This window comes from Ovis aries, chromosome 3, assembly GCF_016772045.2.
Source record: "Ovis aries strain OAR_USU_Benz2616 breed Rambouillet chromosome 3, ARS-UI_Ramb_v3.0, whole genome shotgun sequence".
In the NCBI taxonomy this organism is placed as follows: Eukaryota; Metazoa; Chordata; class Mammalia; order Artiodactyla; family Bovidae; genus Ovis; species Ovis aries.
In genome coordinates, this window is record NC_056056.1 from 132,051,068 (window position 1) to 132,078,009 (window position 26,942).

General features: G+C 42.0%; 1 protein-coding gene across 3 annotated transcripts in view; it reads right to left on the bottom strand.

The window, feature by feature from the left end:
* The window catches only part of NCKAP1L (NCK associated protein 1 like), a 44,029-nt gene extending 19,514 nt beyond the window's left edge, over positions 1-24,515 (bottom strand). For 2 of the 3 annotated variants that reach the window (XM_042246623.1, XM_004006271.5), the window contains exons 1-20: positions 24,380-24,515; positions 23,201-23,311; positions 22,412-22,504; positions 17,584-17,640; positions 16,806-16,948; positions 15,799-15,889; positions 15,571-15,708; positions 14,721-14,769; positions 14,465-14,621; positions 9,603-9,659; positions 9,222-9,318; positions 8,558-8,667; positions 8,250-8,382; positions 7,792-7,873; positions 7,558-7,616; positions 6,879-7,024; positions 5,594-5,726; positions 5,162-5,281; positions 2,476-2,621; positions 2,039-2,170 (exon numbers count right to left, since the gene is read on the bottom strand). In XM_042246623.1, coding sequence (XP_042102557.1) covers positions 2,039-2,170; positions 2,476-2,621; positions 5,162-5,281; positions 5,594-5,726; positions 6,879-7,024; positions 7,558-7,616; positions 7,792-7,873; positions 8,250-8,382; positions 8,558-8,667; positions 9,222-9,318; positions 9,603-9,659; positions 14,465-14,621; positions 14,721-14,769; positions 15,571-15,708; positions 15,799-15,889; positions 16,806-16,948; positions 17,584-17,640; positions 22,412-22,504; positions 23,201-23,311; positions 24,380-24,481 — 2,156 coding nt within the window. In that variant the 5' untranslated portion in view covers positions 24,482-24,515. The remainder of the gene's footprint in view (positions 1-2,038; positions 2,171-2,475; positions 2,622-5,161; positions 5,282-5,593; positions 5,727-6,878; positions 7,025-7,557; positions 7,617-7,791; positions 7,874-8,249; positions 8,383-8,557; positions 8,668-9,221; positions 9,319-9,602; positions 9,660-14,464; positions 14,622-14,720; positions 14,770-15,570; positions 15,709-15,798; positions 15,890-16,805; positions 16,949-17,583; positions 17,641-22,411; positions 22,505-23,200; positions 23,312-24,379) is intronic. The other variant, XM_042246624.1, reaches the window with a different exon arrangement.
* Between the last annotated feature and the right edge of the window lie 2,427 nt (positions 24,516-26,942).

The following is a 26,942-nucleotide window of genomic DNA, read 5'->3' on the forward strand; positions in this document are numbered from 1 at the left end:
GCAGAGCGACAGAGTCCGTGTGCCACAATAATGAGCTCTCACTCTTCAGCTGAAACTGCTGAAGACCACGTGCCTGGAGCCCATGCCCGCAGCTAGAGAAGCCACTGCAATAAGCCTTCACACCGGAACAAAGAGTAGCCCCACCTGCTCCAACTAGAGAAAGCCCACGAGTAGCAGTGGAGACCCAAAATTAAATAAATAAATAACTATGAAAACAACAATAATAAAAAATGTCAACAGAAGGAGAAAAAGGAACACCACCAGCTTTTGTCAGTCAGCAGCACATCAATATGAATGAGTCCATCAGGTCCTCCCTAAAGCCACAGGCGTTTGGGAGTTTTGTTTGTTTTGCATTTTGGGGAAAGTGTTTATGGTGGGGAGGGGGGGAACAGGAGCACCTGCTTTGTGGATGAAAAGGAAAACCACTTGAAGGAAAATACTACAGAAAGGACAGACTGGATGCAAGCCTAATCTACCTAATCTATTTTAGAGTTCTCATTGAGGCCAAATCTTTAGGCCACCTTCGGGGCTTTAGGAGCAAGGATGTCAATGAAGAAAGCATTAGAGATGTTCAGGAAAAACTAAAATATCACACCCATGCTGCCCCAGGGCCTAGAAACCACTGCCAGTTTCTGAAGGTTCGCACATGGATGATTATCAAATTGTCATCTTGACATTTTGTATGTGCCTGAGACACTTCCTTCCATATAGCTAAAGTGTAAGGTATGAAAACAAACTAATTTTTACTGTCACCAAGGCAAAAACCTAATTGGAAAAACAAGCCTGCATCTCCTGCAATCAAGGTACAGACTCCTAACTATTCTCCCTGCTTCTGTCCTTGCCCCGCTAGTGCAGGATGAACCTGCTGAGATACTGAGTGAGATCGCGTTCCTGCTCTGCTCAAACCCTGCCAAGCCTCCCTGTCTCACTCGGAATCAAAGCCAAAGTCCTGAGGGTGGCATAGAGGCAGCTGAACCGTCTGTCTGCCCCTCCTCCAGCCTCTCTGACCTCGCGTCCTACCAGGTTCCCCCTGATCACACTGGCCTCCTCCATGCTCGCTGAGCACACCAGGCACGCTCCCACCTCAGATCCTTCACACTTGCTGTTTCCTCTGCCTAGAATGTTCTTTGCGCAGACAGTCCTCCACTTAGCTTTCTCAGTTCCTTCAGGGAGCTCATTCAAATGTCACTTTCTCGAGCAGGCCTTCCCTGTAAAATTCTGCCACCGCCGCCACCGCGATACCCTTCCTAGCTCCTTCTCCTGCCTTTCTAGTGCTTATCATTTTCTAATCTAATACTATATACCCTTTGTTCTTATTTTGTTTGTCTCTCCCATTAGAAGGAAACTCCATGTGGCCAGGAATCTTTATTCCTTTTGTATACTGCTGTATCAACAGCTTAGAGAACACTGCTAACACACAGTAGATGGCCAATAAATGCTTGCTGAATGAATATGGGAATATACTAGTATACATACTGTAAAAAGAAATACAGAAGACTAGCAGATTATTCATAAAAACGTCTTCCCCTCATTCCCTAATTTGCTGACTATAGTGGCCAATTTCAATACAAGGAATGTTCCTGCAAATTTCGGGAGCAACAGAATGAAAGGCAAAGTGAGGGGAAGGGAACTTATTTCATTGAGGCCTATAAATGTCTCTCAAGATGATCTTTAATGCTCTACCGATTCTCAATTACAGGTAATTCTCATAACAAGGTAAATATCATTATCCTTACTTTATAGGGTAGGAAATTGAGGCTCAAATAAGAGAGATAACCTGCTCTGGTGTCTAGGTGAAGAGCATCAACACAGACCTGCTGACTGCAGAGGCCCCATTCACTCTACTAAATCATTTCTGGTTGTTTATCAAAACAGCCTATAAAGGTTTGGGCCTCTCTTCATTTATTTGTTTTAAATAGAGATGCCTAGGACCTATGCCAGATTAGCTGCTTCAGAATGACCACCAAGATGGAGCTAATGGAACCCAACTTTGAGAACTACCCTACTAAGCAAGGAGAAGACAAGGAAAGAGCGATACCTGTTGAATCTGGCCTCCAGGTGGCTGCTGAGATACTCAGAAGGGAAGATGGTGTGTTCAAACACAGAGAAGCTCTGTACATGATTCATTGTCAGCGCCAACTCCGTCAAGTTTAGGTGTAGCTTGTCCATGCTGGGTAAAATTAAGAGAGCAAAATGAGCCTCATTACAGGTCTGGCCCTGCCTGCTAGTAGCTGGGAAGGATCTGTCAGGCCCATCACTCCTGGATTCCTTTCATCTTCTCAAAAAACTCATCCTAGGACAGTACACATTAACGCTGACTTCAAACGCAAAGGAGAAAATTCGCATTGACTTGCTTCTCCCTATCTGCCATTCCCCACCGCCACTCCCGCTCCCCTTTGCTGGCATCCTTTCTCTCGTCCCTGCCTCCCTTCCTTGAGATGGTGCTGGCTGGCCCTGCAGGGCCCAGGGCCTCACTTGGTGACAACGCTGCGGTTTTTCCGGTGGCTCTCCGCTCCTGGCTTGTCCCTCTCAGGCTCTCCTTTTCTGGGAGTCTGCCTCTGCTTCATGGTTTTCTTGTTCTTGGCCTTGCTGATGGTAGTGGCACAGTGCTTCGGGAGAAGCTTTAGAAACAAACACACATGAATGGAGAAATGAGATCCCTTCCTCAAACTGCTGGGAGTCCATCCGACAGTTACAAGCGGGTCCTTCCACTGTTGCCTGCTCTTTGCTCGCTCAGCCTTTCTCTCTCTTTCCTTCCATGCTTCTCTTTCTCTAGTGGGGGCCTACCTAGCGTATGCTCACCTCTGTTAGTTTTCATTAAATATCTACCCATGGTTAGCTTCAGAGTTTCAAGATGGTTCCTTCAGGGACCAGATCATCAATTCCCCCATCCACTTCCCACGAGAAAGTCTTTCCTAGTGGAAAATTTCTAGTAGAAAGAATCTAAGAGCTCCACTCAATTGTGCTTTCAAGGGTCTTCCAACCTAGGAAGATGGTCTGTTTTTTGCTAGTGTGGAATTACCATCTCACCTGCTATATTCCTTCCTAGCCTATCTCGTGGATATGGAACATGGACAGACACCCCAACTACCACAACCCTCCAAAGAGGGGGGTTGCAATCCTGCATCTCTTCTCTTTAACAAGATACCCTCAGAGGTCACAACGTTGCCAGCACTCTTTCCGCTTCTTTTTTTCTGCAATTGTATTTATTTCTGGCTGTGCTGGGTCTTTGTTGCTTTTCTCTAGTTGCGGGGAGTGAGGGCTGCTCTCTAGTTGAGGTGCTCGGGATTCTAACTGTTGCAGAGCACAGGCTCTGGAGCACTCAGGCTTCAGTAGCTGTAGGACATGGGCTCAGTAATTGTGGCTCCCGGGCTCTAGAGCATAGGCTCAATAGCCGTGGCGCATGAGTTTAGCTGCTCCGAGGCATGTGGGATCTTGCCAGACCCAGGATTGAACCCGTGTCTCCTGCATTGGCAGGCAGATTCTTTGCCACTGAGCCACCAGGGAAGCCCCCACTTCTTCTTTTTTAAAAAAATAAGATACCACATTTCTTGTTACTTAAACATCAATCCTGCATCTCTTCTCTTTAACCAGATACCCCCATTAGCCATACAGAAAATATGATAGAATTATATATTCATCTCCTTCAAGGTAATCACTCTGGAATTCTCTCCACTTAGTCCAATGACACTGAGTATGTGCAGAGCAAGACTGGAAACCCCTCATTTGGAATTACTCTTACAATAGGATAATAGCCATGAGTAAGCTGGTTTTCTTACTTTATAGTCACAATTGGGTTTTTTTTAAGTGCAAGTTCCTACTATTTCCAAAAAAATCAGGTCTACCTTGATGGGCAAAGATGTGTCAATCTTTAAATTATGCAAAAGGGTCTGTGGATAGATTCTGAAAATAATTCCAAAAAATGTAACTCCGTTAGTAATGCAACATCATTATTTATTCAAAATGACAACTTTGGAGGAGCCAGTATTCATTTGCAAAAGTTTTGTTGTGTGTGAAAATAATACTCACATTGTGTTTTAGTCAACCCTGACCCAGCACTGAGCAAATATCTTAAACTGTGTGCTTTTGCATGTAAAGTAGGTATTCAAGTTGAGTGATGAATATACCCATAATTGTACTTGTTTACATATCTTCTTTGCATTAATTATTTAAATGTCTTTCAAACATGTATTTGTACTTCTTTTTCCATTAAACTGGAACATTCCCCAAGGGCCAGAACTGTGTACCTTTCCATCCCCAAACCCCAGCACAGGCCTTAGTGCCCAATAAATACCAAATAATAGAGCAGCTAACATCTATTGAGAATCACATACCAAATACTTAACATACTCTATTTCATTTCATCTTTATCTTATTTCTATTAAGAAACTATCTTTATCCACATTTTACATATGAGAAAATGGGAAAGTTAAGTAATAATATAACTGGGCATATGTACACACACACACACACACACACACACACACACACACACACACACACACAACCTGACTCCCCTCCTACCAAAGTTGCTACAAAGCCTGACTCAAACCCAGGAAGCCTGGGTAGTCTAGGAAACCTGAAGGACTCCAGGGCAACAGCAGAACGAGTCCCTCATTTTCAAACGTTCTATAAATTTCGGTTGAGCTAATCATGACCAGGTGCTATGAGTCAGTCAAGGGAGGGGAGGGGAAAACAACAGACACAGACATAAAAGCAGCCCTGGGGATAAACACAGAGGAGGTGCCTGAAAATGTTCAGATAGCTACAGATTAGGGTGCAGATGGACAGAACAGTGAGACAAGACAGGTGATCTGGGGGCCGTTGTTCTAAGTATGTGTACACAGGGCAGAAAGAGGAGGAGAAGCAGATTAGAAAGTTAACTCATCTCTTGAAACTTCAGATGAAAGACCAGATTTTGTTGAAGTGCAACTGTTCACATGAGGGTATTTTTAGACACTTCTATCAAGTCCCAAGGGAGTGAAGACTAAAGGGATGACACTAAGAAAAGAAGCCTGCCATAAGCTCGTGCACACAAAAGCCCTAGCCTTACCTGAAAGGCTTAGAGAGCTTGGTATTTGAGAAGAAGACAGGTAGATAGCGAGGAAGGCACGGCGGAGCAGCAGAGGGGAGACTGAATCAGAGAGAGGGCTGAACCCACCTGTTCGCTCAGGTTTCGCTGCTCTGCACAGATCTCCAGGACGCAGTTGCTCGTCTGCTTGGCCAGCTCTTCCAGGAAGGAGTTGCAGTGATGAAGGCCATGGTTCTTCAGGTGAGGGTACTGCGGGAAAGGGGACCCGAGGAAGAAAGCGTCATCACCAAGACAGCCTTGCCTTCCACGTAATACTGCTCTGACCCCAGCCTGAGCCACCCACTTCTACAGAAGAAGATGAGACCCAGAAAGAGGACACACTGCAATAAAGCTGAGACATTCAGGGACTGGCACCAGATATCTACAGGGCCAGAAGATACCCAGGTATCCATAGGTACCCAACCTGGGGCCAAAATCAACCCCTAAAATTGTGTTTTGAGGGAATGATAGTGAGACGTGGTTAGAGAGATGATGACAGGGTTTGGAGCTCAGGATACTCACCTCCTCTGGGCACATCTCATGCGTGCAGTGGACAAAGTGAGCACAGATGAGGGGGAAAGCAATGGCATAACGGAACATGGTGGGTTCCTCCAGGGTCACAGCAAACATCTTCTCGAAGGTACGGAGATGAAAGCTATGGAACAGACAAGGAGACTCAGGACCAGGGTTCAGGAGCTGCTTCCTCTGAGGTGGAGAGATTATCGATTCTTTCGACAAAAGTTTTTTTTTTTTAACTTTTTACTTTGGAAAAAAAAAAAAAAAAACTTTTTACTTTGTATTGGTGTATAGCCAGTTAACAATGGTGTGATAGTTTCAGGTGGACAGCAAAGAGACTCAGCCATACATATATATGCATCCATTCACCCCCAAACTCCCCTCCCTAAACAAATATTTATTGATATTCATCCCTCCCTCTTTAAATTCCCTACTCTTAAAGTAGAGAGAAAACCAAGAAACTCAACCCTTTCAGTCTTTTTTTTAACTGGATCCCAGGGCAGGCTAGTAATGTCTCCTTCCCTTTTCTTGTACAAAATTGCTATTCCTTCCCCAGAAGCTCTGCATGATTTGGGCCCTGATTTAGAAGTCTCTCAATACTACTAATTCACATCCCTCCCAAAATTTGACACTCAGGCTCCAGAAAACTTTCTCAGTAATTCCATGAGACTGATCTTTCCTCAATCCTGTATCCTCTCAACGGCATGCATATTTGCCATTATTATGTCCTTTTCACATGTGGGTATTATACCTCCCTAACCATGCAGAGTGCAGACAGCAGAGCCAACATGCTGTATTGTATGTTTGATTCCTCAAAGGGTAGAGTTATGCACAACAGTGGTTACTGAGAAAGGCCAAATGATACCTAAGTAAGACAAACTTAGGTGCACTCTCTAAGGGCCCTGTTCCCAGCCCTCCCAATTATTTTCAGTCATCTCCACTCAACTTCCACCTTTTCCATGTCTCTTTTAAATCACAAGGTCCAAAAACAAAGATGCTAAAGAAGTTTCCAAAGATAACAGTGACGAACAAACAATTGATGAATTATCCCAGAGAAAGCAAGTCTGTGTGAAGTCCAACTGGCTTCCCTAAAGAAAGCCAGCACAAAAGGGAATCAGCTTCAAATTCCTACCATTTGATAAGAACTGGAATGAAGAAGCTGTGGAGTTATAGCATCTACCTCTAAGGAGGTCTCAAAGAAAACAAGTCTTCCCAGTGTCTGGGGGAATTAGAGTGCTCCACAGAGGCCAGGCAAGAGATTAGGTAAATTGATAAAGAGCTCAGGACATACCAGAAAGTAGATAAATCAGAAGTTTCCTCCAGCATACTCTCTACTGAGTCCAGCATTCGGGAGTGAAAGACAATGAGGTTCATCACCTTGGCTAAGTCTGGGTTCTCATGCAAGTGCAGGGGAGCCTTAGCCACACTGGTATATGCCTATGGTTGGAGGTGGGGAAAGAGGGGAGAAAAACAAGATAAATGAAAAAGACTCCCCAGTCTTGGGACTACAGTTTGACTGGGATTTGTCCTGTCCAGTCAGCAGTTTTTATTCCATACAGCGGAACTTTGGAGTTAAAAAGAGGAGGAAGGGGAGTTTCCTGGTGGTTCAGTGACTCAGTGGTAACGAATCCGTCTGCCAATACAGGAGACACAGGTTTGATCTGTGGTCTGGGAAGATCCCACATGCTGCACGTGGAACAGCTAAGCCCATGCATCACAGTTACTGAGCCTGTGCTCTAGAGCCTGGGAACCACAACTACTGAAGCCCACGTGCCCAAGAACCCATGCTCTGCAACAAGAGAAGCCACTGCAATGAGAAGCCCACGCACCACAACTAGAGAGAAACCCATTCAGCAATGAAGATCCAGCACAGCCAAAAAATAAAATAAATACAATTCTAAAAAAGAGAGGGGGGATTGTGAGAAGGAAAAACCCTAAGAATGGAGGACCATTAGCAGAAACAAACCTACCTGTAGACGGAACCAGTCTAGTCTCAATCCAGAAAATTCAAATTTCTCTCCATTATCAACTGCAAGAAAAACAGACGTTTAAAAGGAAATAATAAAACAGCACCTCTATCCAATTGCATGAAATGGTAGGTCCTCTTCAAAGTCATCTTGGCTACTCCCTAGCTCAAGAGACCCATATTTCTAGAGAAAAAAATGTTCGCCCTCACTCTTTCTCCCCCATTTCCCTCCAGTTACCTTGTTTGAGATTCAGAGAGGAGAGAGTACTGACGAATGAGGACATTATGATGGACTCCTCCTCAGGACACACAGACAGGTTCTAAAAGAGAAGGTGGAGTCGAGGGGGCATAAGTTTCACCAGGAGAGAAACGAGGACCACAGGGCTTGGCCAGTGCATGAAGGTAGAAGGAACTGCCAAGTGTCACAAACAAAAAAGAGCCAAGCAAAACATGGCAGGAACTCCCTAAGTTCAACACTAACATCCAACTGCCCTTTATTTTCTCTCCTGTTAGCATCACTTGGGAGGACAATTACTAAGATTCTTGGTGCTTTTTTAAAATTTTAGCAAATGTAAAGGAGGAAATTGGGCTTTTGACACACAATCTACACAGCATGAGATTCAGTCAAGGTAACCCCCAGAGAAAAATGACCAGGGATCACCCCCAAATTCCCAAAGTATCATCAATCAAACATACTTGAATGATGTCACTGAGCACGAGGGCATCAAATCTGGCCAGGTACTGAAGGTGGTACTGCTGAATCACCTTGATGTGTCTTCGGACCAGAGCCCTAACCTCCTCCAACAGGAAAAGCAGTTCTGCGATGCTCCTGCAAAGTGGAGGATGAGAACAGAGAGCAGTGTGAGACTGGAAGCATGAGCTGGGACGAAGACAGCGGCGACAGGGCAGAAGCCGAGGCCTCCCGCGGCCGTCCGATGCACCCTTCCCCGTCCCTTTTCCCAGCCCATCTAAAGTCAGGATTCTTAACTAGGCCAAGAACTAACGAGTCAACGTAGTCCTCAGGCGTCTTCGTCTTGGTGACATTTTCTGTGTGGCGAACCAGCCAAGTGACTTCATCACGAATGAAGGACAGGGCCATGAACGCATAAAGGGCCTATGGAGGGGACAGAAACTATGAGAATTTTCAACTTTAGAAATGGATTTCAAAGCACAGAGAAAACTATCGTGAAAACGTGCCTATAGATACAACTGTGTAGCCATACCAACAATAATGTCCCACATTAAACACAGAGAGGCACAAAAAAAGCATCCTACAAGAATCAGACCTAATATACATTGACATTAGTTCACAATACCACCTTATCAAATTAAATTTTGGAAATATTTACTAGGCCAATACCATCTTATCAAATTAAATTTTTTTAATATTTACTAGGTCAATACCAACTTATCAAATTAAATTTTTATGTTTTTTTTTAAAGCAAGCTCTGTCTTTAATTAGCTCACACTCAAATAGAGGATAAGACAAGTACGCAAATAACTATAACATATGATTACTATATGATAGTGCCCAAAAGAGAGATACAACAAGTTTTAGGGTACTCTAAGAAGATTCAAGGGAACCACACACACAAACAGAACAAAAAACTTAGAAATGCAAAAACTCAGGAATGCCAAATCATGCTTCCCGTCCTCTCTTTCTCTTGCCTTGGGACCCAGTAGTCCTGGTTCATCGGTTAACACAGTCTCCAGCTCCTTCACAGCTATTCGTAGAAACTGGCGCCGTTGAGAGTGAAACTGGCCACTGAGGAAAGAAAGCAGAAGCTAGAGAATATTGCCTCTCCTGCCCTCAAAAATCCTCCAAACGCAGAGCAGAAGAGATCTACCTTTAGGAAGGGGTGTCAGCCAGGAGGAAAGTTCAAGGCCACAGTTAGACTCAGAAAGGAAACACAAGACCCTGTGGGGCAACAGCAAGTTCTCGGGTTGAGACAATGAATCTGTGTAGAAATAGGGGTGGCTTGGGTGACAGCAAAGGTCAGGAGAGATACCTATTCCATCCCCTCTGAAGAGCTCATTCTTTGCCTTTACCTGTTTGCAATTGCATGTTCCTTGCTTTCCTTTATGTCAGCCACTCGCTTGCCATACCTGAGAATTGACACAAGCACAGAAGGGTTGACCACACCTCCGGTTAGAGTCCTCATCCCACCTTCCCAGTCCTTGGAGATTCCAAACTACAGTCTGCAGGAAGCATGGACAGTGCTCACCATCAGGATCTTTCTAAACACTACTTTTAACCCCAGCCTACTAATAAGAGACTCATGTCACTTCAATTCAGTCAGGTCAGTCACTCAGTCGTGTCCGACTCTTTGTGACCCCATGAACTGAGTATAAGTAACATGAAGATCAAGGTAGATCATTTATGTCAAAGAATTCCCTAAACAATAAGTCTTACATGTTACTGTTGTTCTTAATGATGGGAAGCTAAATACCCTTCAAACATCCCTTCCATTCCCTAGGAGCAGGAATCATTAGAAAGTTTTTCTGCATATCAGTATCAATTTACCTCCTGTAACTTCTAATTATTAATCTTAGATTTACTCTCTCAAATCTTGCAATGAGTTTTTAATGACAATACTCAGTTGTTGAAAGTATGAGGAATAAGTATTCTCATAGACTGTTGATAATATATCTATTTGGAGGATAATTTGGCAAGAGGTATTACAATTTGAAATATGCACATCCTTTAACCCAGCAAATCCACTTCTAAGAATTTACCCTATAGAAATGTTCACAAAGATACATGTCTAAAGATATTCATTACAACAGTATTTGAAAAGGCTTTTTTAAAAGTAGGGGAGGGGTACAGTTCAAATGTCCATCAATAGTGGATTGGATTAATAAATTATGTTACAACCACATAAGGAAATACTATCTGACTCTTAAAAAGAAAAAGTGTCTATAGACTGATATGCAAAGATATACAAAATACAGTAAGTTTTTTTTAAAAAAAAAGCTTCACAATATAATATAGAATGTGGATCCATTGCTTTTTATCAATTGCTTATATAAGGCTAAAGCTAAGCACACCCCTCTACATGTTCATATACATACACAAGCATCTAGAGGACATGCACCAAAATATTTGGGGACGTGAGACTGTAGTCAACTTCCTCTTGATATTTTTTACATTTCTGGTGTTAGGTTTGCAACTACAAAGATAATAAAGGTATTTGACGCCTTCCTTAATCCCTTACCTCCTTCTTATTATAACCCTGTCTCTTTTCTTCCCTTCAAGGTCAAACTTCTTGAAAGAGTTACTTACTAAATTCCTTATCTACTATTTGGTCCTAAACTCACTGCAATCCAGGTTTTGACCTCAATACTCAATTGAAGTTATCCGTACGCAGGTCAGGAAGCAACAAAGAACTGGACATGAAACAACAGACTGGTTCCAAATGGGGAAAGGAGAACATCAAGGCTGTATATTGTCACCCTGCTATTTAACTTATATGCAGAGTACATCATGAGAAATGCTGGGCTGGAAGAAGCACAAGCTGGAATCAAGATTGCTGGGAGAAATATCAATAACCTCAGATATGCAGATGACATGACCACCTTTATGGCAGAAAGCGAAGAACTAGAGCCTCTTGAAAGTAAAAGAGAAGAGTGAAAAAGCTGGCTTAAAACTCAACATTCAGAAAACTAAGATCATGGCATCTGGTCCCATCAGTTGAGTTCAGTTCAGTTCAGTTCAGTTCAGTCGCTCAGTCATGTCCGACTCTTTGTGACCCCATGAATCGCAGCCCGCCAGGCCTCCCTGTCCATCACCAATTCCCGGAGTTCACTCAAACTCACGTCCATCGAGTCGGTGATGCCATCCAGCCATCTCATCCTCTGTCATCCCCTTCTCCTCCTGCCCCCAATCCCTCCCAGCATCAGAGTCTTTTCCAATGAGTCAACTCTTTGCATGAGGTGGCCAAAGTACTGGAGTTTCAGCTTTAGCATCATTCCTTCCAAAAAACACCCAGGGCTGATCTTTAGAACGGACTGATTAGATCTCCTTGCAGTCCAAGGGACTCTCAAGAGTCTTCTCCAACACCACAGTTCAAAAGCATCAATTCTTCGGCGCTCAGCTTTCTTCACAGTCCAACTCTCACATCCATACATGACGACTGGGAAAACCATAGCCTTGACTAAACGGACCTTTGTTGGCAAAGTAATGTCTCTGCTTTTCAATATGCTGTCTAGGTTGGTCATAACTTTTCTTCCAAGGAGTAAGCGTCTTTTAATTTCATGACTGCAGTCACCATCTGCACTGATTTTGGAGCCCAAAACGATAAAGTCTGACACTGTTTCCCCATCTATTTCCCATGAAGTGATGGGACCAGATGCCATGATCTTCATTTTCTGAATGTTGAGCTTTAAGCCAACTTTTTCACTCTCCTCTTTCACTTTCATCAAGAGGCTTTTAGTTCCTCTTCACTTTCTGCCATAAGGGTGGTATTATCTGCATATCTGAGGTTATTGATATTTCTCCTGGCAATCTTGATTCCAGCTTGTGCTTCTTCCAGCCCAGCATTTCTCATGATGTACTCTGCATATAAGTTAAATAAGCAGAGTGACAATATACAGCCTTGATGTACTCCTTTTCCTATTTGGAACCAGTCTGTTGTTCCATGTTCAGTTCTAACTGTTGCTTCCTGACCTGCATACAGGTTTCTCAAGAGGCAGGTCAGGTGGTCTGGTATTCCCATCTCTTTCAGAATTTTCCACAGTTTATTCTGGTCCTATCACTTCATGCCAAATAGATGGAGAAACAATGGAAACAGTGACTTTATTGGGGGAGGGGCCTCCAAAATCACTTCAGATGATGACTGCAGCCATGAAATTAAAAGACGCTTGCTCCTTGGAAGAAAAGTTATGACCAATCTAGACAGCATATTAAAAAGCAGAGACATTACTTTGCCAGCAAAGGTCCATCTTGTCAAAGCTATGGTTTTTCCAGTAGCCACATATGGATGTGAGAATTGGACTATAAAGAAAGCTGAGCACCCAATAATTGATGCTTTTGAACTGTGGTGTTGGAGGATACACTTGAGAGTCCCTTGGACTGCAAGGAGATCCAAACCAGTCCACCCTAAAGGAAATCAGTCCTGAATATTCATTGGAAGGACTGATGCTGAAGCTGAAACTCCAATATTTTGGCCACCTGATGAGAAGAGCCAACTCATTGGAAAAGACCCTGATGCTGGGAAAGATTGAGGGCGGGAGTTGAAGAGGATGTCAGAGGATGAGATGGTTGGATGGCATCACTGACGCGATGGACATGAGTTTGAGCAGGCTCCGGGAGTTGGTAATGGACAGCAAGGCCTGGCATGCTGCAGTCCATGAAGTTGCAAAGAGTTGGACACAACTGAGTGACTGAACTGAACTGAACAAGAAGGGGACTAAGACCATCTTTACAAATAAGTTAAATGAATATTTTCCAGTCCTCATTTTATTTGACCTCTCAGTACTGTCAAACATAGATAACCAGTCCTTTCTTCTTGACACGTCTTCTTCCCTTGCCTCTGTTATTCCTCTCACTGATTTCTCTGCCTCTGCTGGCCCTTACATTTCAACGTCTCAGAGGTTCTACCCGAGTCTTTCCTCACTTCACACATTCTCTGTGAGTAATCTCACCTACTCCCGTGGCTTTGATCACCATTTTGCCAAACTTAATCTGAACCCAAATCTCCCTCCTAAATTCCACAACCAAAAGGTAAAAGGTCTAACATACATCTATCCTCAATGGTCTGCAAATACTTCAAATTCAAACTGCTCAAAACTGAATTCACAACCTTTTCTCTCAAACTAGCTATTATCATATGTTCTCTGTCTTAAGGAATGCCAAGTATCCATTCCAGAAACCTTGACTTCATCCTCAGTTTCTCCTAATTCACTTCATTAATCTCTGCCTCTATTTTTTCCCATCTGACTTCTTTTCTTCCCTGCAGCCAGAGTGACTTTTTCTAACATGTAAATATGGTTGTGCCACTGCCCTGTTTAAAAATCATTCAATGACTCCCTATCCCTTTAGAATAGGCTCAAATAGAATAGATGGCAGGGCATCTGAGGCCCCAACTTACCTCTGCAAGTTTGTCTTAACAGCTTCTTCATTTCTGTAACCAGAGCTACATGAATTTCTTAGAAAATGCTATGCTCCCTCTTGCCTTGAAACCTTGACAGTTTCTCTGCCTAAAGCATCTTTCTCTGCCTTAAGCAACTTCCCTGCCTCTCCAGCCACGCCCCCACGACTCCTAAACACACACACACACACACACACACACACACACACACACACACACACACTTCACTTGTTTAATTCTTCAGGTCTGTCTCCAGGTTTTGCTGATCCTCCAAAGCCAATTTAAAGCAGTTTGTGTTTATACATCATAATCCCGTATTATATCACAACAGTTTATCTATTTTTCACTAATTTGTAAGCTCTTTGAGAGCAGAGATTCTGCCTTGGTTTAAAAAGCACATAGATTGAATTACAACATACCAAGCACTTTTCTACATGCTTTACAAATAGTTACTCTTTCATTCCTCCTAACAACCCTAGGAGGTAGGTCATAGGGAAGTACTATCATTATTTATAGATAAATTGAGGCCTGGCATAGAGAAGTTAAGTAACTTGCCCACTCACATAGTCAGTCAGTGGCAGAGCTGGAATTCAAAGTCAGGTAATCTGGTTTCAGGGTCCATGATCTTAACCTGTATGCTATCTTATTAGTTACTCTATCGAGTAAAGTACTTAGTAAATAGTATGTATTCAATAAATATTTCTTTGATAATTAGAACTATTCCTTAATACCTATAACTTGAGACACTTGTGGAGACTAGAAAAGGATGTTAGGAGGGGCTAAAAATCCCCAAAGAAGATTAGCTTGGCTCTCAGATCTCACCCTTTCAAACTGCTAAACAGGTCCTCGGTGACTTTGTGCACCTGGAGCGCATCCTCCCGGATGAGGGTGATGTACAGGGAGCCCTGCAGACACAGCTTCCACAGTTTCTGGCAGTCGGCATTGGAGTTGAGGCACCCGTGACAAAGAAGAAACCCAACTGCAGGTGGGCAAAACAGTGCAAAGGCAGACGTTTAGGACTTGCTGTCCATGTAACATGCTGCTGGGTCTAGTCCCAGCTCAACCCACAAAAACTTACGGACAATCCAACGCTCCATCACTTCCACAGACAGGTACTCACAGGCCATCTATGAGAAGGGAGGCAGAGATGGTTTAACAGCTACTTAACTTGGTCTCAAGACTAAGGTGGTCAAGACAAGGGCAATCAAGCTAGAATTTGAGTATCAAACACAGCTCTCATCTTACCAGATTGGATCAGGATGCTTTGATAAGCCAATACCTGGGAAAACATGCCTATAATGGAGGTGAGGCACTAGAAGTGGTTTGAGGGGAAGATATATTTGGAAGGGGGAAAGGAACTTCAGCTAGAAGTCAGGACAAACGGTTTGACACAACTTTTCTTCAACAGTTCAGGAGAGTAATACTCAAAATCTTATGATTTCCCCCTCCCTTGGATTCTTTCACCATGTAAAATATAAATGACTTGTCTGGTGCTTCTCATACATCTTGAACCATCAGTTCTATTTTTATGACCACATGGCCTATCTTCCTACTAGAAGAGAAATTCTTTGCAGCAAGGACCTTGGGCCGATAGTAATTGAATAAAAACATTTGTTAATTAATTGACATCTATGCTCAAGTTCCTACTGGGCTAAATAGGTGCCTAATTACTCAGTTTCATCCATTCATTCATTCTGTGAATATTTATTAACTTCCTTCTATAGGCAGGCACATCCTAATCCTGATCCAAAGAAAAGCTTCAACCTAATCATGATTTTTTTAGCCACATAAGGTGATCAACACAGAAGCATATCCTAGCAGAGGGCTAAAGCACTCTTAGGGCTGATATTTCCTGAAAAGAAGAAGCCTCTACAGAAATGGTCTTGGAAAGAGCATGCTTCCACTGATAAGAAGAAAAGAGAACTCACAGTGTCTGAATTAGCAGGGTTAATCATGGCTGAGGCTGTGCCGATAAGACTCAGAAGCTGGACACTGCGCCACTGCTCAGCCCCTTGGTTCCTTCGGACAAAGAGGCAATGCAAAGAGAGGAGGGCTTCACTCACAGCCTGCGAGGGGAAACGAATGAATCCTTAAAGTCAGCGATGGGGACAACCTACTTCTGCCTGAGAAATTCTCCAGTCTCTCAAGAAACTTACCTTTGTGTGAGGCCCAAACTCCTCTGTCAGCTTCTTCAGAGGGTGGTCATACTCCAAGACCATCTGAGCCAGACGGGCAAAACTGGAGTCACTTGAAGAAAGCACAGGGGAAATGCTTACAGCCCTCCATTAAGCATGATGTAAACTCTCATGTTTGCATATAGGTTAAAGGTGTGTACGTAAGCTGGTATTCTCCACCACCTACAAAGATACTAAACTGTAAATTACATATAAAGATAACCCACTCTAGGCCCTGGAATATTAAGACAGAATCACATGATTTGGGGCTGTTCCAAGAAAGTTTCTTCCTTACAAGCAACTGAAATAGGGTTGAACACACGATAGGTACTCTACAAACTTGTGTTGATTAGTTATCGCTGGACCCAAATCTGTATACAGACCAAAAGGATATACACAAACACACACACACATTCAAAGCAAATGTAAGTCACGTGCCTAGGTACTCATGTAGGCATGTAGGAATATACATCATACATAGAACAATGTTCAACAGCCCACTCTGATCTCTCTGGTCTTCACTTTTTTAAGCCTTTAAATGCTTTTATTTGCACTAACAGAAAGGCAAAGAACTGTACATAATCCAAAATCCATTTCTATTTGGTTTCAAATGTATTATCATATATTACTTACCTCTAAAGGCTTTAACTTTACTAATATTATTCCTACTAATATTAAAAAATGTTTTCTTTGCTTTCTGCAATAACCTAAAAAGGAGAGTGGCAGCAGCCAGCCCAGGATTAAAAACTCACTAGAGATAATGCAGACTGGATAGCCCACTAGCAGATATTCAAGAGCTAACTATATGCAAAAGTGCACGTCTTAGTGTATGCCCTTGTAAGTATTCTAAATTGGTTTATTTTGCCTGTCATCACGTATATTACAGATTCTCACATGGGAAAGCATGCCATCTACTTCCTTTGTATCCACTTTTACCTCATAGCACCATGTATGAGATTCATCATCTTGTATACATCTCCTTAACCCACCTGTGTCCATGCAGCATCTCATGGGCACAGTTGAACATGCCAATGAGTACCCGTCGATCCTCAATCCGTGACAGAAGTAAAATAACTGAGGTGTAAGTCACTATCAAGTCCAGGTAACTCCGAGTGAAGTCGAAGTTGAGATTCTACAAGGTAAATACACAGAAACCCAAGAACAGCAAGGCCTGTTAAACTCGATTTCCCCAATCATTCCAGACAGTGCTAACCAGACTCTGGAAAGGTCTATTTAGAAGAAGAAACTGGGGACTTCCCTTGAGGCCCAGTGGCTAAGACTCTGAGCTCCCAGTGCAGGGGGTCTGAGTTCAATCCCTGGTCAGAAAACTAGATCCAACATGCCGCAACTAAGACCTGGTACAGTCACATAAATAAATATATATATTAGAAAAAAGAAGAAGAAGAAATTGACACGACTGCAAATTCAGAAGAAAATGGGTAAAAGTGAATTCAAGATACAAGAAGGCCAGGAAATTACAGCTGGCCTAATTAGGTGTTGGATGAGGTAGAATAACAACAGTTTTAGGTGAATTTTGTATTAAAAAAAAATCAAAGTGCTGATCTGCTTAACATGTAAATGCACTTTAACTTCCACATTTTTACAGAAGTATAGTCCTGATTAACAGCCATTCATTCATTATGCAGAATATATTACATTATAGTGCTGGAGGAGCAGCCATTCCTCTAGTCCCATCTCACCCCACACTGTCCCAACAGAGACCATTTCCATGGCTCTAGGATAGAGGAGAATTGCAAAGAATCTTACGATATCAAAATGGCACTGGCAGGCATCAATGGTGTTGAGAAGTTCATACACATGATCCTGAGGGGTAGAATTGGAGATAAGAATCAGTGAAGAAGAAAGAGAAGATGACATTGTACTACCGGAATCTGAGGGAAAGGCTCTCTTCCTTGGAGGTCCTAAGGGGCCACTGAATAACGTACAGGAGGCTTGCTGAGTTCGGGAAGTTCCTCCTCCATAAGCTGTCGGTGGGCCCCTGTCAGGCTACCCTACCGGATGCCCGTGTCTCCACAGGCACAGGTCCCTATGACACTGCACGCCTTCCCTCATCTTATTGTCCCAGTGCCCTCTTTCTATACACACACACACACACACACACACACACACATGCACACACACACACATACACAAGGTTACAAAATGCAGATTATCTAATCATTTGTTTCTAAAATACCAAAAATCAGGACCCCCTCTTTTTTTAATTGATAAATCCCAAAATCAATCTGTTCTCTGATTCTATCTCCTGTTCTCTTTAACAAATGTGAATACTACCAAACTTTCTACATGTTTCTACTTACTGATCACCTACCACAATATGTGCTGAGTACTTACTAGGTTATCTGCATATGCTTCATTTAACCCTCATTCCAGTGTGAGAGGGATTCTTTCCTTTTCATACCTAATTTTGCCTAAATAATAAGCAGTTTTACTGTGGTTACTTCTCTCCTCCCCCACATCAGCACCCGCTCTACATCCTGTCCAACCTTCAGGTAGACAAGTTTAACAACCTAGTATGTCCTTTGTTAATTTTCGCCCTATTTATATAATCCTATTCAGGCAGGGAGAAAAAGAGAGAGGGTTTTTCTGAAAATCGTTTGTGTTAAAAATGAGATAATATCACACACTTATTACCATTTTTTAACTCAGTCATACCTGCTAAAAGTCCTCAAGTCTCTGGTAGAGCCCTAATGCCCTTCTTTTTAATGGCTGCATAGTAGGCCATGGTACAACCAATTCATTCCGTCTTTTCCCAACTGATGCCCTAGTCACTGCACATTGATACTGTCAATTCTACACAAGCTGAACTACTAGATCAAAGAGTATATATATATTTTTGTTTTTAAAACACATTGCCAAAAGATTTGGATAGGCTGTTTACAATTAAAAATATAAAAATGGTATGGCTCACTCCATTCTCTGCTACCTGAAACTCATAACATTGTTAGCCTGCTATACCCCAACACAAAATTAAAAGTTTAAATATATACATATAAATGGCCAATATGAATATGAAAAGATGTCCAATAATACTAATCATCAGGAAAATGCAAATTAAAATCACAAGAAGATACCACTACATACCCAGTGCAGCGCAGTGCTCAGTCATGTCTGACTCTTTGCAACCTAGTGGACTGCAACCTGCAGGCTCCTCTGTCCATGGAATTTACCAGGCAAGAAATACTGGAGTGGATTGCCATTTCCTCCTCCAGGGGATCTTCCTGGCCCAGGGATTGAACCCGCATCTCCTGCATTGGCAGGCAGATTCACACACCCATTAAAATGACTAAAATTCGGGAGTTCCCTGGAGGTCCAGTGGTAAGGACTTGGAAGTTTAATTGCAGTGGCCCAGCTTCAATCCTAGTCAAGGAACTAAGATTCTGAAAGCCACTCAGCACAGCCAAAAAAACAAACAAAGAATGACTAGGGACTTTGCTGGAAGTTCAGTGGTTAAGACTTTGCTCCTAATGCAGGGAGCATGAGTTCAATTCTTGGTCAGGGAACTAAGAGTCTACATACCACACAGCACATGGCCATGAATGACATGAATAACTAAAAGCAAGTTTGATGAGAATGTGGAGCAACAGGAACACTGATATATTGTGGATGGGAAGAGAAAATGGAACAATGACTTTGGAGAAGAGTTTGGCAGTTTCTTATAAAATTAAACATATACATACCATATGATTTAGCAATTCAACTTCTAGATTATTTATCCAAGTGAAATGAAAAATATGTCCCCACAATTATTTGTACTCAAATGTTTATGGCAACTTATGCATACTGGCCAAAAACTGGAGATAATCCAGAAGTCCATCAACAGGGAAATGGATAAACAGATTGTATCCATACAATGAAATAGTGCTCAGCAAAAATAGGAAATGAATTGCAGCTATGTAAAACATAAATAAATCTTAAAAATATTATGCTGAGTGAAGGAAGCCAGTCACAAAGGAAAACATGGTGTATAGATCCTAATTACATGTATGAACCTCTAAAAAAGAAAAATCTAATCTGAAATGCAGATCAGTGGTTGCCTGGGGACAGGATAAATTGGGATTGACTGAGGATAAAAAGGTGCAGGGAACCTTTGTGTCGATGAAAAGTATTCATATTTTATGCTGGCTGTTACACAAGTGTATACATTTGTCAAATTTATTAAATGCATGAGAAAAAAATGTTTCCAAGTTATCTTCCCCAAAAGGCTGAATCTAAATTAACATACAGGGAAACTGAGGCTGAGAGCAGTTAAGAAACTCACCACAGATCACAAAGCTAGTAAGGACCAGAACTAGGACCCAGAGCCCATGACCTTCTGTCTGTACTACATGACCTCAAGACCTCTGTCTAGGTCTATGCTACCTCCTTTGCTGGGAGGGCCAGTCTACAACTCCTTGCTGCAACCAAATTCCCAAGGGATAATATAACTGAGGTTTGCTTCCAGCCACTCACACAGCCAATGTCACTACCCAGATTTTATACTTAAAGATGGAATCAGAAAGGAATAGATTTAACATCTGTTGGCCAATTACTCTATTATACACTAAACACTGTGTTAAGTGTTTTCAATGTGCTGTCTAATTTAATTTTTACAAATACCCCATGTAGTAAATCTTACTTCCCATTTTACAGATAAAGAAGCTGGGATTCAAAGAGTTTCTTACCAAAGTCATATAGTTTATAAGTGATAAAGCTGAGAGCTGAAACCAGGTCTGTCTGATTCAGAGCCTACCTCCTTCACAACACACAATCCCTGTATCTCTATTTCCCTTCCAGCCCTGAATGAGCTGTACTAAACTCCTTGGGCTCAGAAGTTTACCACTGCAGCACCCAGAAGGTATCTTTTGGACTCTTAGTGAAAAACCTTTTTATATGCTTCCAGCATTCTTCTACTACCTCCACCAGTACCTACATTCTTCCTAACCATTACTCTCAATTTCAAATAAATAACCTCTGATCTGACCCTCCTTCAGAACTTACGATCTTCCGTGTCCCCCCTTCTATCTTCATTGTATGACCTGATGACCAGCCTGGATTAGCTCCCTAGGACACCCAAGGCAGGGCTCCATACTCTTGTACTAGCTAAAGAAATACTGTAATACCATTACAAACTTACACGGCTCAAATGACTAAAATTTGTATTATTTCTTGACTATATAAATAATGTGTTCATTGTAGAAAAACCAGAAAATACAAACATAATTTTAACTCATTTTTAAAACCACTCATAATCTCATCATACAAAGAAGTTCTAAGCTTCTTCATATGCATTTTTATCTATGTAAATATACATTTTAGGGACATCTCCTCTGTTAAGCTACACTGTAATTTGCCTTTATACTAAAGAACATGTGAAGAGCATTTTTCCCATGCCAAGTAATATAAATATGTATCATCTTTAGCATCTGTATAATATTCACTTATAGACACATACTCTGAACTTTTAATTAAGCCTCTAGTTATTGAACATATCAATTATCAAGTTGTCACTATCATAAATAATGCAATAGAAATGCAAGAGAGTACATTCTTGTATATATACCTTAGCACTTCTGATGGTTTCCTTAAGATAAATTTCTAGAATTAAAATTATTACATTTAAAAGTATATTTACTAAGACTTTTAAAACATCATATCAATTTGCCCTTCAAAAATAAAACACTAAATATTTTTTTTACAGTTTATGGCTACAAAATAGTACATATTCATTGTTTAGAACTCAAATAAAATATCATCCATATATTATGCTACCAAACATTGTTAATAATTAGATAAGCTCAAATTGAGAGAAATTCTGAAAAATAATTAGTCTGAACCCTTCAGAAAAGTCAGTGGCAAGAAAGACAAAATAACACCGAGAATTATTCTAGATTAAAGACTAAAGAGACACGACAACTGAGATATAATATCATGAATTCAAAGTATGATCCTTAAGAAAAGTAGAGGAATGTGAATATGGGCTATAACTATAACATTGTAGCAGTTTTACATTTCCTGAGTACAATAACTGCATTAAGATTATGTAAGAAAATATTCTTGTTCTTAGCAGATGTATGCTAAAGTATTTATGGAGAGAAATGTCATGGTGCCTGCAACTCAAATGGTTCAAGGGGAAAAAAAAAAGATAAGCAAACATGGCAAAATATTAAAAATCAGGAGATCCAGGGGGAAAATAGACCAATATTCATTGTACTGTTCTTGAAATTTTTTAGTAGATTTGTAATAAAATTTAGGGGGAAAATGCTTAAAATTTTAACTCAAAGAATACAAAAATGTATAATGTAATAAATTAAAGCCAATCATAATAATCCAGCTCCAAAGTCAGGTATTTTTAACAGCTTAATGTATAATATCCCAAATCTCTCCTACATATATACTAACACTATGTGTATATAAATTTATGTATCTTTTAAAACAAAAATAAAACTGTATCATACACTATGCTGCAACTCACTTCCACTTAATACAACTTAGACATCCTTCCACATCAATACATCTGATATTTTAAAGAAACAATAATAAGGAACACACATGAACATCCAAACATTGGGTACTTGGGCTAGAGAGAGCTCACCCGAAATTCCATAACATCCACAAATGACTGGTAGTAGTTGGTAAGGTATCTAATTATCTCAGATTTTTCCCGCTGTACTGGTCCTAAATGTTGCTGAAAGAAACAAAGTAAGAAGACAAGTGATCACAGCAACCCAAGAGAACAGGGGTTATACCTAAAACATCCTTAAAGAGGATTAAAATATGCAGACAGAGGAAGCTGGAAAATCTCCAAATTCTGAAGTTTCGGAGAGAATATCCTCTATCTAGGCAGGACGGTTGCATGTAATCCTGACTAGATATTGAGTGCTAAATGAGAGGAAATTTCAAGGTCTCAAAGTGGTTTATTACTCATATCTAAGCCAAAAGTCAAAAGTAGCTGAATGAGAAGATATTATAAGTAAGATGGTAAGAAATCTAGGGGTGACATTTAATAAGGGAGAAGTAAGGCATATGCCACTAGACGCATAACTCTAAGACAATAAACAAGAAAACACTGAATGGGAAACAGGAACAACAATAAAATATATGCAACTGCTACATCAGTAGAGCTCTCCTTCTCAGTAAGAACAAAGTGTGCTTGTGAATAGGGTCAGTGTTTTGCTCCAGGTTACCCTTAGGAGAATCTCATCTTATCTCAGAAATCTCAAGACTACAACAACCTGAAGCCCTGTGGTTTAGCTTAGGAAAACTGGAAAAAAACAGGCCACTCCATCCTCTGACAAGTTCAAAGAGAGGCCATCAAAAGAGAGCTTGAACCACTCAAGCCCAGTTATTTTGGAGAAAGGACAGAAAGGGACATCATTCTTACCGTGCTGTTTCGGACATCTATGTTGGGAAATTTCTTGTTGATGTACTTGAGAGATGATTCCATGGACTTTTCCAGTAAGAAAGGGGGCTTGGATTTGGGGTCTGAACAAGTCTGCACAGATAAATAACATTATGTTTATCAACCCTTTCTCCTGTTTCTCGGAAACATACCTCTTCCCACATTGTGCATTCTTACATAATCTCTCTTAGGAAAAGAGGATCTGAGTATTAGTTATAAAAGAATAAGAGTAAGTCAGGAAAAAGTTCCAGGACATTAAGCCAACCATCAGAACAGCTAAACAACCTGGGCATTTCATCTTGCTGGATAAAGCCTAACGTCTGCTTGGGCCCGGCACAAAGAGGAAGCTCTCTCCACCCCTCAGCCGAAGCCGGAAGGAGTGAGAAAAGCAATTGCTCGGGAGTTAGACTTCGTGGGAGAATTAGTGTCCTAATTATGTCCATTATATAAGCATCTCATCCCAAGGGCATTTATAGGAGGCATGAAGATGAAACTGTATCTCAGTGATTTGTTTTATTATGAAATGCACCGAGGTCCCCTCCCCTAAATCCCCCATTTTCTGTCCCAGAAACCCCACTCCCACCCATCTTTATTTCTTAACTTCACTAGGCCCAGCACTAGCCCACCTTTTGTCACCAGCTCTCCCAATTCCACAGTTCCTATCCAAACACACACATATAAGACCACAGTGAGACCTGTCTCAGACTCTGAATAACTCAAAGGTAATTACTCTTTTTTTTTTTTTAACCCAAATGTCTTATCTATTTATCTCCTTTCAGGGAAAGTACTTCCATTTAAAAACTTTTGCCAGACACCCAGCTCAATTTCTTCAGAGTGTGGGGGCCAGCACTAAACGGATTCTAGACCCAGACTTTTATCCAGGCAACTCGGAACATAATCATTTCTCATCCCACCATTACCCCCAGCAGAAAGCAGACGTTCTCTCTGGGGTGAGAATCGTACTCAAAAAGGCGGAAGCCCTGAAGACAAGCCTCCCCTTCTGCCTCCCAGCACCAGCTGTCCTATATAATCTGAGGGACTGAAGGCCAGTTAAACCAGTGGGAAAGACAAGGGAATCTAAGAGCTGGACCTGCCAGTCTCAGGGGTCGCCGCCCGCCTGCTGCTGGAATAGTTAGTGCTAGACCAGCTGCCCACACTTACCTTCTTGATGTTATACATCCGGATGAGGACCCCCTGACCGCGGTCATTCAGGATAGTGAGCTTCTCTGCTAATTTATGCTGGTATGCAGAGGTCAAAGACATGATGGCCACTGAGAGAGAGGAGCATCCAGACAGCAATGTCTGACCTCCCCAAACACTTTCAGCTAGGGTGGTGACACCTTCTGGGCGGAGGCACCCAGCCTGGTTGGTGCGCTGGTCTTCCTGTTACCTCTACAATTGGCTCGTGGCTGAAAGTAGTCATTATGCCTCATAGGCCCTCAGAAATCTTCTGTACTTCCTCTTGCACACTCAGCAGGGGAGACTTCCTCTTTCTAGCTCTTCAGTATTTTTGGTAAGACTGTGAAATGAGTGGAGTAGGGGAGAGGGGCAGGATTTCAAGGCTCTTCATAGTCTGGCACCAACCTTTTTGGCCTTAGCCTTCCAGAGTAGGACATGACTGAGCAACTTCACTTTCACTTTTCACTTTCCTGCATTGGAGAAGGAAATGGCAACCCACTCCAGTGCTCTTGCCTGGAGAATCCCAGGGATGGGGGAGCCTGGTGGGCTGCCGTCTATGGGGTCGCACAGAGTCGGACACAACTGAAGTGACTTAGCAGCAGCAGCAGTGTCCTATAAGAGGCTTCCCAGGTGGCTCAATGGCAAAGAATCTGCCTGCCAATGCAGGAGATACAGATTCAATTCCTGGGTTGGGAAGATCCCCTAGAGAAAGAAATGGCAACCCACTCTAGTACTCTTGCCTGGGACATCCCACAGACAGAGGAGCCCAGTGAGCTATAGTCCACAGGGTCGAAAACGAGTCAGACATCACTTAGCAAGTAGACAACAGCAATGTCCTATATAAAGCTCCACAGCAGACAAACAAGTACCAACTACCCGAGTCCCATCCACCTTTATACTTTCCCTCTTCCATATCCCCATCAAGAATGCCTGGGCTTCCCAAGCGGCACAAGTGGTAGAGAACCAGCATCCCAATGCAAGAGACACAAGAAATGCAGTTTCGATTCCTGGGTTGGGAGGATCCCTCAGAGAAGGAAATGGCAACCCACTCCAGTATTCTTGCCAGGGAAATCCCATGGACAGAGGAGCCTGGTGGGCTAGAGTCTATAGTGTCGCAAAGAGTCAGACACCACTGGAGCGACTTAGCACGCATACACACATGCAAGAATGCCGGTTATTCTCTCCTGAACCTTAGGACTATCCACCTGTCAGGGCCCAGACTAAATCCCAACTCCTCCAAACTACCCTATTCAATATCAAACATTATATATAACATGTATTCCTTGTTTCACTGTTAAGTGTATGTCTTATCTCCCCAACTACGTCATAAGTTCCTTAATGACAGGAATTGCATCTGATACTTCTTCACATCCCTCACAATGCTCTAGTATAGTGATTCTCAAAGGGTGGTCACATTAGCATCACCTAAAAACTTACCAGACATACAAATTCTCAGGTCCTAACCCAGACCTTGGAGAAGAAAATGGCAACCCACTCCAGTATTCTTGCCTGGAGAATTCCATGGAAAGGGGAACCTGGCAGACTACAGCTATGGGGGTCACAGAGAGTCGGACACGACTGAGCGACTAACACACACACCCCAGACCTACTAAATCTAAAGCAGGGGTAGGGTCCAGCACTCTGTTTTAACAAGCCCTTCAGGTTAACTTCAATGCTCTCTCAGGTTTGAGAATCACCACTTACGTACAATGATTCTTAAGGGTACTTAAGAAAGATCAATCCCTGTCTCCTGAGATTCAGGATTGGTAGGTCTACAGTGGGGTCTAGAAGTCTGAGTTGACAAGTACCCTAGGAGGTTTTGGTGCAAATGGTCCATTGGACACATGTTAAGAAACACCGATCTAGACCACCTCTTGGACACAGTAGCCATTCAATAAATATGCTGACTTATTTGCTGAATTATTAAGACTAAATTAGGGGCTTCCCTGGGAGTCCTGTGGTTGAAAATCCACTTTGCGGTGCACGGGACACCAGTTCGATCCCTGATCCAGATTCCATGTGATGCAAGGCGACTAAGCCCATGCACCACAACTCCTGAGCCCAGGAGCCCAGAACCAGTGCTCCACAGCAAGAGAAGTCCCTGAGACGCAGAGCCTGAGCACCGCAACTAGAGCAAGTAGTAGCCCCCACTTGCCACAGCTAGAAAAGCCCACACGCAGCAGCAAAGAACTAGTGCTGCCAAAAAAAGCAAAATCTATTTTATTTAAAAAAATAATACAACAAATGTCATGAAAAAAGACTAAACTGGGAAACAGGTCCCATGAAGAAGAATGAAATTAACTGAGATGAGGGAAAATTAATGACAGACTTTAAATCTTAGAAGACTAGATAAATTTTAGCACTAAAATATTCTTGCCATTCCAAGTTAGGCCTTATCAAGAAAATCAGCTCCCTTTCAAGTTTCTTTCAAGGCAAAAAGCAGAACGTCCTCAGAAAATTCTAAATCAAACAGAATTGTCTTCATATCTACCTCCTTCCCAAAACCTTTTCAAAGAAACAAGAAGATGGAATAAAATTTCAAATA